Source organism: Eimeria necatrix, genomic scaffold (genome assembly GCF_000499385.1).
Source record: "Eimeria necatrix Houghton genomic scaffold, Enh_scaff45, whole genome shotgun sequence".
Lineage (NCBI taxonomy): Eukaryota > Apicomplexa > Conoidasida > Eucoccidiorida > Eimeriidae > Eimeria > Eimeria necatrix.
Genome location: NW_013654809.1, coordinates 133043 through 144267, shown reverse-complemented (window position 1 = coordinate 144267; position 11225 = coordinate 133043). Strand labels below are relative to the sequence as shown.

The 11225-nt window shown below is 58.6% G+C and overlaps 2 protein-coding genes across 2 annotated transcripts; both read right to left on the bottom strand.

Annotated features, from left to right (window-relative positions):
- Positions 1 to 919: 919 nt before the first annotated feature.
- ENH_00055990 (hypothetical protein) lies at positions 920 to 1816 on the bottom strand (the record flags this gene model as incomplete). The annotated part of the gene is made up of 2 exons (XM_013583850.1): positions 920 to 1243; positions 1472 to 1816. 2 exons carry the CDS (start codon positions 1814 to 1816, stop codon positions 920 to 922), a joined length of 669 nt encoding a protein of 222 aa, XP_013439304.1.
- Positions 1817 to 4583: 2767 nt separating this feature from the next.
- ENH_00055980 (hypothetical protein, conserved) lies at positions 4584 to 11204 on the bottom strand (the record flags this gene model as incomplete). The annotated part of the gene is made up of 6 exons (XM_013583849.1): positions 4584 to 5307; positions 5555 to 6014; positions 6272 to 6914; positions 7313 to 7498; positions 7967 to 8088; positions 8303 to 11204. 6 exons carry the CDS (start codon positions 11202 to 11204, stop codon positions 4584 to 4586), a joined length of 5037 nt encoding a protein of 1678 aa, XP_013439303.1.
- Positions 11205 to 11225: the final 21 nt, after the last annotated feature.

The window sequence follows — 11225 nt, the reverse complement described above, 5'->3', positions numbered from 1 at the left end:
CCCACTTGGGGGCCCCCTTAGGGGCCCCCAAGGGGCCCCCAGAGAACTGTCAGAAGCCCCGGGGGCCCGGGGAACAGCTAGATACCCGTGGGGCCCCCTGGGGCCCCCAAGAGGGGCCCCAGGGGGCCCCAAAAAGGGTACAGAAACCCCCGGGGCCCCCCGGAGGCGCCCCCTGTTTCTATTTCATTTAGGGGGTTGTATAGAATGCACTGGGGGCCCCCCTTGGGGGCCCCCTGTGCGTTTGTCTCTTTTGCTGTTCTGTTTGTCTCACCAAATGTGCATTTTATTATTACTTGTGGTTTTGTAAACCCTCGTAAACCCTAGCCTCGCAAACCCTCGCAAACCCTAGCCTCGTAAACCCTAGGGGTGTTCCGGGAGTGCAGGCCGCCGCTGCCACAGCTAGGGTTTAGGGTTTAGGGTTTAGGGTTTGGGGTTTGGAGGGTTTAGGGTTTGGGGTTGCGGCGAACCCAAATAAGGGCTGCTGCCCGCGTTTGCGGGCAGCGGGGGCCCCCGCGGCCTCCGCCGAGGGTTTGGGGTTTCCCCTGCGGCGAGGGTTTAGGGTTTAGGGTTTAGGGTTTAGGGTTTAGGGTTTGCTGCTGCGTCACCACTGCCGCGAACCGCTGCAGCACATTATTAACTTCACTAACCACTCAAGGGGCCCCGGAGAAGAGACCCTCACGGGGCGGGTCTCGAAGTTCCAGGGGCCCCTGCACAGCAGCAGGGGGCCCCTTGGGGAACCCCGCGGTGAGAAGGGGCCCCCTGGCTGCTGCAGTCCTGAGCGCAAAGATGTTCACATGCACAGCAGCAGCACTGTCGTAGCAGCAGCAGCAGCAGCAGCGGCAGCAGCAGCAGCACTGTCGTAGCAGCAGCAGCAGTAGCAGCAGCAGCAGCAGCAGCAGCTCCGGGCCTTCGGGGTAGCCTAGGCCTGCTGCTCACCGTCTGAGGGGCTTCTCGTGAGGCCCCTGGGGGAGCCCAGCTGCTGCCGCTGCTGCCGCTGCTGCTGCTGCTGCTGCTGCTGCTGCTGCTGCTGCTGCGGCTCTATGTCTCCCTCAGTGAGGGGAATGGCCACGTGGGAGTTTTTCTCTATTGGGACTTCAGCAACAAAAACTTCTTCAGTGAAGGTCACTGCGCGGTGCGGCTGGCTGCTGCTGCTGCTGCTGCTGCTGCTGCTGCTGCTGCTGCTGCTGCTGTGCTTCAACGAAGACCGGTGGCGCTTTACTTGTCGCTCGGAGCTGCTGGACGCCTGCAGCAGCAGCAGCAGCAGCAGCAGCAGCAGCAGCAGCAGCAGCAACGGCAACAAGACTCCGTCTGTCTCTCCTTCAGCTGCCCGAAGCGTAAACACCACCCCATGAAGCAGCAGCAGCAGCAGCAGCAGCAGCAGCACAAGCAGCAGTAGGAAAAAGGCAGCAGCAACACCACAAGCAGCAACAGCAGCAGCAGCAGCAGCAGCAGCAGCAGCAGCACAGCTTACAGTCCGCGCAGCAGCTGCTTGAGTAGCCGCAGCTTCTGCTGCTGCAGCAGGGGCCTTTCCTCCGCTGGCAGCCTGCGGCTTGGGGGACCCGAGGGGCCCCTCGGGGGCCCCAGGGGGCCCCTCGGGGGCCCCCAGGGGGGCCCCCAGGGGGGCCCCCGGGGGGCCCTCCAGGGGGGCCCCCAGGGGGGCCCCCGGGGGCCCCTCGGGGGCCCCCAGGGGCCCCTCTTCCGATACTTCGTGGGGACTTTCGGGAGAACTTTCTTGCCTGGGACTTGGCAGGGGGCCCCCCTCCCGGGGTGTACGTACACTGGGGGCCCCCAGGGTGTCTTGAGCTGACTCTGGCATTGGGCCGAAATGAAGGCGAAAGCAAAGAGCTAGCTGCAGCGCAGCAGCAGCAGCAGCAGCAGCAGCAGCAGCAGCAGCAGCGGGAGGCGCGTGAAGGGCTCCAGGGCAGGTGCAGCAGCAGCAGCAGAGGATGCGGCGCTGGCCTGCGCTTCGCACGCTGCGCAGCGGGGGGGCAGAGCGGCGAAACCCTAAACCCTAAACCCTAAACCCTAAACCCTAGAAAGCCAGGCCAAGCTGCTGGGGCTGCGGCGCCTCACTTGTCGAATTAACCCTTTTTGAAAAGACCATTCATTTTGTTGTTTATAATCTTTTTGTCTTTGTTTGTCTCCATGAGTTAGAAGAGCAGAAGAAGAAGAGCTAGCAGGGCGCTGGCGGTGGCCCGGTGCTGCTGCTGCTGCTGCTGCTGCTGCTGCTGCGCTTAAAAGGGGAAACTCCGCGGCTTTCTTCGTTTCATTACTTCAGTAACTGCGTTAAAGATGCAGTAAAGCTGCATTAAAGAAGAAAAAGAACTCGAAGACGGGCAAAAACGAAGCCAGCAGCAGCAGCAGCAGCAGCAGATCTCCACCGGCTCGCAAGCAGCAGCTGCGCCGCGGGGCCCCCCAAGCGCCCTTTTTCGCCGTCTTTCTCCGCTTTTCCACTTTTATTTAATGCACTTTACTCGAAATGAAGTTATTTCAACGCAAAAACGCGGCAGAACGCGCGCTACACCGGCTGTACGTACACCCCAGCGCCGCCGTCGATGCTGTCAACGAGCGCTGTACATACACCCGAGCAGCGCGCGCCCGCGAGCGACCGCCACAGAACTCTCACAACAAATAAAATGAATTTAATTCAAAGAAATTAATCTTTAAAATCTATTTGCGCTTCCGAAACGCGCCAGAAGGCGGCGAGTCCGCGCTTCCCGCTGCCACACACACAGGCGTTCAAAACCCGGAAGCACCCCGAGCTGATCACGGGCTGAACACCTCCATTTTCTCTCTTTCTTTCAATTAATTGATTTATAATATTCATTTTAATCATTTTTCAACTTCAAAGTTGCTTTTTAGGGGCCCCTTCCCTCTCTTTCGCCGCCACTGCGGGGCCCCACTTCCGCCGCTGCTGCTGCTGCTGCAGCGCTGCAGCTCGAAGAAGCAAATAAATGCAAAAGCGGCGAAAAAGCTGCTGAAGGGCTCTACAGCTGAGAGCTGCGTCGCTTAGGGTTTAGGGGCTTAGGGTTTAGGGCTTAGGGCCTAGGGTTTAGGGTTTAGGGTTTAGGGTTTAGGGTGGAGCAGTTCACTTAGCTGCCGCTAGGTTGACTGCAGCAGCTAGCTGCAGTTAGGCGCAGCTAGCTGCAGCTAGCCAGGGGCACGCAAAGCGCTGGCTAGCCACAGCTAGCTGCAGCTAGCCACAGCTAGCTGCAGCTAGCCACGGCTGCCCCTAGCTAGCTCCCGCTAGCTCTAGCTGCACAGCTAGCTGCGCTGCTAGCTGCTGCTAGCCACAGCTAGCTACAGCCCCCAGCCCAGCTAGCTACAGCTAGCCACGGCTAACTACAGTTAGCCACGGCTAGCTGCGGCTAGCTGCAGCTAGCGTAGCCAATGCAGCTTCTTATTTTTGTATCTTTTGAAATTCTTTTGTTTTATTTCAAATTACTTTTTGCTGCTGCTGTTGCTGCTGCTGCTGCTGCTGCCTTTTAAGCGCAGCAAAAGGCGCCGCGGGTGGTCCACTGGGGAGCAGCAAAGTGACCACTGGACCTCGGCCTTGAGGAGTGCACAGAGTGGCTGCCAGCTAGCTAGCTAACTAGCTAGCTAAATAGCTGGCTAGCTAGCCAGCTAGCTCGCTAGCTAAATAGCTCGCTAGCTAGCTAGCTAAATGGCTCGCTGGCTAGCTAGCTAAGTAGCTCGCTAGCCAGCTACCTAGCTAGCTAGCTAGATAGCTAGCTAGCCAAATAGCTGGCTAGCTAGCTAGCTAGCTGGCTAGCTAGCTAGCCAGGGGCCCCAAAGTCCAGTTGAATACCCAGCAATTAAATGGAGCTGCTGTCCAGTCTAATTGGGGAAGCAGCAGCAGCAGCAAATGAGCCAGGTGTACGTACACCCCGTTGTGCAGACACCCCACACAGCAGCCCGCGGGGAGCCCCCATAAAACAGCAGCAGCAGCAGCAGCAGCAGATATACCTGCTGCACCTAATACGACTACTGCTCCAGCAGCAGCAGCAGCAGCCTGACCAACTGCACCTGCTGCTGCTGCTGCTGCTGCTGCTGCTGCTGCTGCTGCTTTGAGAAAACGGGGCAGCGGCGCTGCAGTTGCATCTCACATCATTTGGCAGTGAAGCAAATTGCATGCACATGTCATTTGCAAATAGAGGAAATAAAGAACTGAAAAAGCAGTTGCTGCTGCTGCTGCTGCTGCTGCTGCTGCTGCTGCTGCTGCTGGAGCTGGTGCGGCTTTTGCTGCTGCTGCTGTTCAGCAAAAGCCTCCAGGAACCTTCATTGGCAAGTTATCTTTTGGTAGATCGCTATAGTTGTTGCTGCAGCAGCACCTATAGCTGCAGCAGCGCCTGCCTTGCTGCTGCTGCTGCTGCTGCTGCTGCTGCTGTTGCTGCTGCTAATATTAAGCTTCCAGTGACTCCGTCTTCACTGAAGTCCTGATTGTTGCATTGGCCCCACATGGTGGCAGCATTGCTGTTGGGGCTGCACCTTAGCTGCTGCTGCTGCTGCTGCTGCTGCTGCTGCTGCTGCTGCTGCTGCTGTGGCTGCCAGCTTCGGCAGCAGCTGCTGCAGTGGCGCTGCTGCTACTGCTGCTGCTCTATGTTCCCCTGCTGGCCCTGCTGGTCATAGTAGCCTGCGTAGCCGTCTCCCCACTGCTGCTGCTGCTGCTGCTGCCACTGCTGCTGCTGGTCCCACTGCTGCTGCTGCTGCTGGTCCCACTGCTGCTGCTGCTGCTGGTCCCACTGCTGCTGCTGCCACTGCTGCTGCGGGTCCCACTGCTGCTGCTGCTGCTGGTCCCACTGCTGCTGCTGCTGCTGCTGGTCCCACTGCTGCTGCTGCTGCTGCTGGTCCCACTGCTGCTGCTGATTATTTTGCTGCTGCACCCAGTTTCCCTGCTCATCAAAGTAGCCCGCTGTGCTCACCCAGTTTCCTTGTTCGTCCCAGTAGCCTGCTGCTGCTGCTGCTGCTGCTGCTGCTGGTTGTGCTGCTGCTGCAGTGTCCACCCAGTTGCCGTTTTCATCCCAGTACCCTGTTGCTGCTGCTGCGTCTCCTGCTGCTGCTGCTGCTGCATCTCCCCCTTGCTGCTGCCCGCCGTCTCCTGTGGGCACCCAGTTGCCCTCGGCATCCCAGTACCCTGCTGCTGCTGCTGGTGCTGCTGCTGCTGTTGCTGCTGCTGCAGCAGGGGGCCCCTGCCCCTCAGCAGCAGCAGCTGCTGCTTCCTTGGGGGCCCCCTTTACTGAACCCTGTCCAGGTTTGCTGCTGCTTTGGCGAGAAGGAGCTGCTCGCAGCGAGGGCTGGGAAATCAGCCTGCACACAAACACAAAACCCCCGAAGCCCTAAACCCTAAACCCTAAACCCTAAACCCTAAACCCTAAACCCTAAACCCTAAACCCTCTGGAGCGCATCAACAGAAACCGGAATGTCTTGAAGGCCAGCGTCCGCCTCTCATTCACAGCACGGTGGCTCCTATCCCCCAGAGCTAAGCCCTAAACCCTAAACCCTAAACCCTAAACCCTGAACCCTAAACCCTAAACCCTAAACCCTAAACCCTCACTGCTTCAGGGCTTTGCTGCTGGCTCTGTGGACTTGAGGCGCCTCCTGCGGTATATCGCAGCAGGGGAGGCCGCAGCACTGGGAGAACAAGGCGAAGGCTTTGCTGCCGCCGCTGCGCCTGTGCTGCTGCTGCTGCGCTGCTGCTGCTGCTGCTGCTGCTGCTGGCGCTGCAGAAGCCCGCTCAGGCACCCGCCAAGGCACCTGCTGCTGCTGCATGTAAGCAGAATGCTGCAGCAGCTTCCCATGAACTTCTGGACTCTCCAGTCTTTGCTGCAGCAGCGCGGGAGAAAAGCTGCGGGTCCGCAGCAGCAAATGGCCTGGCAGGGGCCCAAAGCCCCCCTGGGGGCCCCCGGGGGCCCCTGGGGGGGCCCCTGGGGGGCCCCCTGGGGGGGCCCCTGGGGGGGCCCCCGGGGCCCCAGGGGCCCCCTTCACAGACTGGTGAGACGCCAGCTTCGACATGCCTGCGAACAGCAGCAGCAGCAGCAGCAGCAGCAGCAGCAGCAGATACAGCGGCTTTTATAGCGCGGGGTCTACGCACTGCAGCAGAGGAGCAGCAGCGACAGAAGCAGGAGGGTAAGTGCTGCTGCTGCTTAACTGCTGCTGCTGCAGCAGCAGCACCGTCACTAACAGCATCAGGAGCAACAGCAGCAGCGGCAACGGCAACAGCAGCAACAGCAGCAGCAGCAGCAGCAGCAGCAGCAGCAGCAGCAGCACTGACTGCTGGAAGGCAGCTTCTTTGAGAGAGACGCCAAGTACTGAAGCCCCGTGGAAGCTCTTGAAGGCTGCGGGGAGATTTGGGAGTCTCCTTTGTTTTGCTGCAGTGCAGCAAACCGTTTGGCGAGGGAAGCAGCAGCAGGAGCAGCAGCAGCAGCAGCAGCAGCAGCAGCACCTTTTGCTTCCGCTGCTCCTTCCTCCGAACTCGAAAAAGACTGCTGCGGAGAAAGTCCTTTAAAAGACACAACTGATGCTGCTTTTCCTGCTTCGCGAAGCGACTGCAGCTTCTCCGGTGCTGCTGCTGCTGCTGCTGCAGTTTGCGGCTTTGCTGCTGCTGCTGCTGCTTCTGCGGGCGCTGCTGCTGCTGCTCCTGCTGCAGCTGCTGGAATGACTTCCGTAATAACCTGTGCTGTTGCCGGTGCCTTCGAAGCAGCAATTGCTGCTGGTGCTACTGTTGCTGTTGTTGCTGCTGCTGCTCTTTCTTTGAGCTCTTTGCTGCTGTGCTGCTGCGCACTTTCTTTCGGGGGCTGCCGCGCGCTGCCTTTTGCTGCTGCTGCTGCTGCTGCTGCTGGCGCTGCTGCTGCTGCTGCCTGCTTGCCTTTGCTGCCCAGGTTCTTCAGAGGCGCAGCAGCTGCTGCTTCTTCTTCCTGCAGCAGCAGCCGCAGGCAAAGAACTCGCGCATTTATTCACATCTTCACATTTGTTTGCATTAATTTCAATTATTTGGATTTATTTCCATTTATTTGCATTAATTTTCATAAATTTTCATTTATTTTCATTTATTTGCATTCATTTAGTATTTATTTGCGCCCATTCGTGGCTGTCTGTACACCTGCGCCCACAAATGCGCGCAAGCCGCTCTCGGCACATTTGCTGCCAAATTTATTTCTTTTTTGAGTTTTTAAAAGACTAAAAGACCAATTAAAGACATTTGCACAAATTTATATTTCTGCGGAGATCTTTATCTTCAGTTTTTGCCCGCATTTGTGCAGAGTTGCCCCGCGGCAGCTGAGGTGTACGTACACCTGAACTGCTGCAGACTTACTGCTGCTTGGCCAAGTTTGCCAACGCGGGCCTTGGGGGCCTTAGGAGGAGCTGCTTCTTCTTTTTCTTTTTCTTTTTCTTTTTCTTTTTCTTTTGTCTTGTCTGCTGCTGCTGCTGCTGCTGCTGCTGGCAGCTGCTTGCTGTTCTGCTGCGACAGCAGCTGCGGCGTGCCTTTCCGGCTCAGAGTCTGCGGCAAACCAAGCAGCAGCAGCAATCGAATTAGCAGCAGCAGCCGCAGCAGCAGCCGCAGCAGCAGCCGCAGCAGCAGCAATCGAGTCAGCAACAGCAGCAGCAGCAGCAGCAGATGCGCTATTTGACCTGGGGCTTCTGCCCAGTTTCTGTGAGCCGCTACACACGTTAATTTGCTTGTGTCTAATTCTCAACAGCAGCAGCAGCAACAGCAGCAGCAGCAGCAGCAGCAACAGCAGCAGCAGCAACAGCAGCAGCAGCAACAGCAGAGGCAGCAGTGATTCTATTTCTATTTATATTGTCTGCTTAAGTCTCTCTGCATCAGTGCCTCTGTCTGTGCGTCTCTGTTTTGCTGCTGCTGCTGCTGCTGCTGCTGATCTCTCCTCATTGCACTGTTGCTGCTGCTTCTGCTGCTGCTGCTGCTGCTGCTGCTGCTTTAGTTTATTGCCTGTGCCTGTGGCCTCACTGGAGTGCCTTTGCTGCTGTCTTTTGCTGCTGCTGCTGCTGCCTTGGGCCCCTTAGCAGCTTTTTCTTTTTTTGTTTTCTTTTCGAGGCCTTTGTTGTCGGAGCTGTCGCCCGAGCTCTTGTCTGCTGCTGCTGCTGCTGCTGCTGCTGCTGCTGCTGCTGCTTTCTTTTTCTTAACAACCCCCCCCTCAGCTTTCTTCCCTTTTGTCCCTTTTGTCTTCAAACTTTTCTTTTTCCCTTTTTTGCTTCCCTCACTTTCCTGTTCTGTTCCATCGCTGCTCGAAAGAGCAGCAAGGGGCCCCCCGGGGGCCCCCCAGGGGGGGCCCCAGCAGCAAACGGCCCTCACTGTCCCTGGAGGGGATGTGGCTCAGCCGCGGCACTGCAGCAGGTCTGCTGCTGTCGCTTTTGCTGTTTGCTGCTGCTGCTCTTTCCCCCATAAACCCATCTGAAGAAACAGACCAGCCATCGGACTCGTCGAGGGGGCCCCCAGGGGCCCCCTCGGGGGGCCCCCCAGGGGGGCCCCCTCCAGGGGGGCCCCCAGGGGGGCCCCCAGAGGGGCCCCCAGGGGGGCCCCCAGGGGGGCCCCCAGGGGGGCCCCCAGAAGGGGGGCCCCCCGAGGGGCTGAGTTTTGCTGCAGTGTCTTGTCTGTGGGGCCCCTCAGACTCAGTGCTGCTGGCTCTTTTGGCTTCTCCCGGGGGGCTTTCGCTTTTGCGGCCCTCTGCTGCTGCTGCTGCTGCTGCTGCTGCTGCTGCTGCTGCTGCTGAAGAGGGAGAGGCCGGAGCTGCTTTCTTCTTCGGTGTCTTCGCGCTGGGAGGGCTCGTGGGGACTTCATCTCTTGCTGCTGCTGCTGCTGCTGCTGCTGCGGGTTTGGCTTTTGCTGCGATTTTCGGCGAAGCCTTATCTTGAGTTTTTGCTGCTGCTGCTGCTGCTGCTGGCGTTTTGTCTGCTTTTGCTGCCTCTGCTGCTGCTGCTTCTTTCGAGGGGGCCCCGGGGGCCCCTGCAGCAGCTCCTTTACCCTCTTTGGGGGCCCCCTTTTGCTGCGCCCCCGGAGCTGCTTTAGAGGCTTCGGGCTCTGTCTTTGCTGCTGCTGCTGCTGCTGCTGCTGCTGCTGCTTTGGGAGCAGCCTTGTGCATGAGTGTCTTTGCTTTTGGCGCTGCAGCAGAGCCTTTTGCTGCTTCTTTGTCGTCTTTCTTCGCCTCGGCTTGGGAGTCTGCTGCTGCTGCTGCTGCTGCTGCTGCTCCCTTTGCTGCTGCAGCCTTTGCAGAGCCTGCTTTTGCTGCTGGAGCTTTTGCTGCAGCTGTCTTTGCTGCTCCAGCAGCAGCAGAAGGTGCTGCTTTTGCTGCTGCAGTCGTCTTTGCTGCTGCTGGCGGTCCTGCCTTCGCCGCATCTGCTGCGGACGCTTCTTTTGCTGCTGCTGCTGCTGCTGTCTTTGCTGCTGCTGCTGGCGCGGCTTTTGCTGCTGCTGCTGCTGCTTTTGCTGCGGGCGGTGGAGTTGGAACTGCCTTCTTCAAGGGAACTTTAGCCGAAGGGGCTTGAGCTGCTGCTGCTGCCTTCTTAGGCTCTGCTGCTGCTGCTGCTGCTGCTGCTGCTTCGGTGCTCTCTTCCTCTTGCTGCTGCGCCGCTTCTTCTTCTTCCTGCTGCTCTCCTTCCCCCTCTTTTTCTGCTGCTGGTTCTGCTTCTTTTGTTGCAGCTGCTGCCTTTGCTGCTGCTGCAGCAGGTGCCTTTGCTGCTGCTGCACCTGGTGTCTTTGCTGCTGCTGCACCTGGAGCCTTAGTTGCTGCAGCTGGAGTTTTTGCTGCTGCTGCAGCTGGCGTCTTTGCTGCTGCAGCTGGTGCTTTAGCAGTTGCTGCCGGCGTTTTTGCTGCTGCAGCTGGTGTCTTTGCTGCTGCTGCGGCAGGTGTCTTTGCTGCAGCAGCTGCAGCTGGGGCTTTTGCTGCTGTTGCTGCTGGGGTCTTTGCTGCTGCAGCAGGTGTCTTCGCAGCTGCTGCTGCAGTCTTTGCTGCTGGCGTTGCTGCCTTAGCAGCAAGCCCCGGGGCCTTCTTTGCTGCAGCAGCTTTAGCAGCAGCAGGGGCCCCTGCTGCTGCTGCTTGGGGCCCCTCCTCTGCTTCTGCTGCTGCTGCTTCCACAGCTATTTCAGCAGCAGCAGTTTGCTGCTGTGGGGCCCCCTCTTTTGCTTCTTTTGCTTCTGCTGCTGGCTGCTGCATCTTGGATTCTTTTGTTGCTGCTGCTTGCTGCTCCACTTTTACTTTTTCTTTTTCTTTTTCCCCTTTTTGCTGCTCAGCTGCGTCAGCATCTGCTGCTGCTGCTGCTGCTGCTGCATCCGGGCTGCTCGAGGCAGCCTCAGACTTTGTTGCTGCTGCTGCTGCATCTTCTGCTGCTTCTGCTGCTGCTGCTGCATCCTTTGCTGCATCATCTTTCCCCGCAGCAGCTGCATCTTTTGCTGCTTCTGCTGCAGCACTCTTTGCTGCGTCGGCTTCGTCTGCTGCTGCTGCTGCTGCTGCTGCGTCCTTCTTTGCGTCGGCAGCTTCTTCAGCTTCTGCAGTTTTCTTTGCTGCTGCACCTGCTGCTTCTGCTGCTTCTGCTGCTTCTGCTGCTGCTGCTGCTTCTTTTGCTTCTTCTGCTGCAGCTTTTGCTTCTGCTGCTTTTGCTGCAGCTTTGGGTGCTGCAGCTTCGGGTGCTGCCTTTGCTGCAGGGGCTGCGTCTGCTGCTGGCTTTGCTGCTGCTGCTGCTGCTGCATCTGCCGCGTCTGCTGCAGGTTTCTCTGCAGCAGCCTTGCCTTCTGCTGCTGCTGCTGCTGCTGCTGCTCCCAAGCTTCCCTTGCGCAGCAAACTGGCAGGTGCTGCTTTTTTCCCTATGATTCTTTTGGCCACGGGAGCTGCTGCAGCAGCTTTTGCTGCTTCTGCTGCAGCTTTTGGGGCTTCTGCTGCAGTTCTTGCTGCTGCTGCTGCAGCAGCTTTTGCTGCTTCTTCTGAGGGCTTTTCTGGAGGAGCTTCTTTTTTGGCTAAGACCCTTTTGGCCGTGGGGGGCCCTGCTGCTGCTTTTGGGGCGGGCTGCTGCTTGGCTGCAGGTTCTGCTGCTGCTGCTGCTGCTGCTGCTGGGTCGTCAGGGGCTGCTGCTGCTGCCTTGGGGTCCTGTGCTGCTGCTGCTGCTGCTGCTGTCTTCTCCACCAGCCTGTGGGGCAGCTCTTTGGGGGCTTCTGAAGAGTCTTCTTTGTCTTGCTTTTTGGCTTCAGCACTCATGAGCCGCACTGCTGTGGGGCC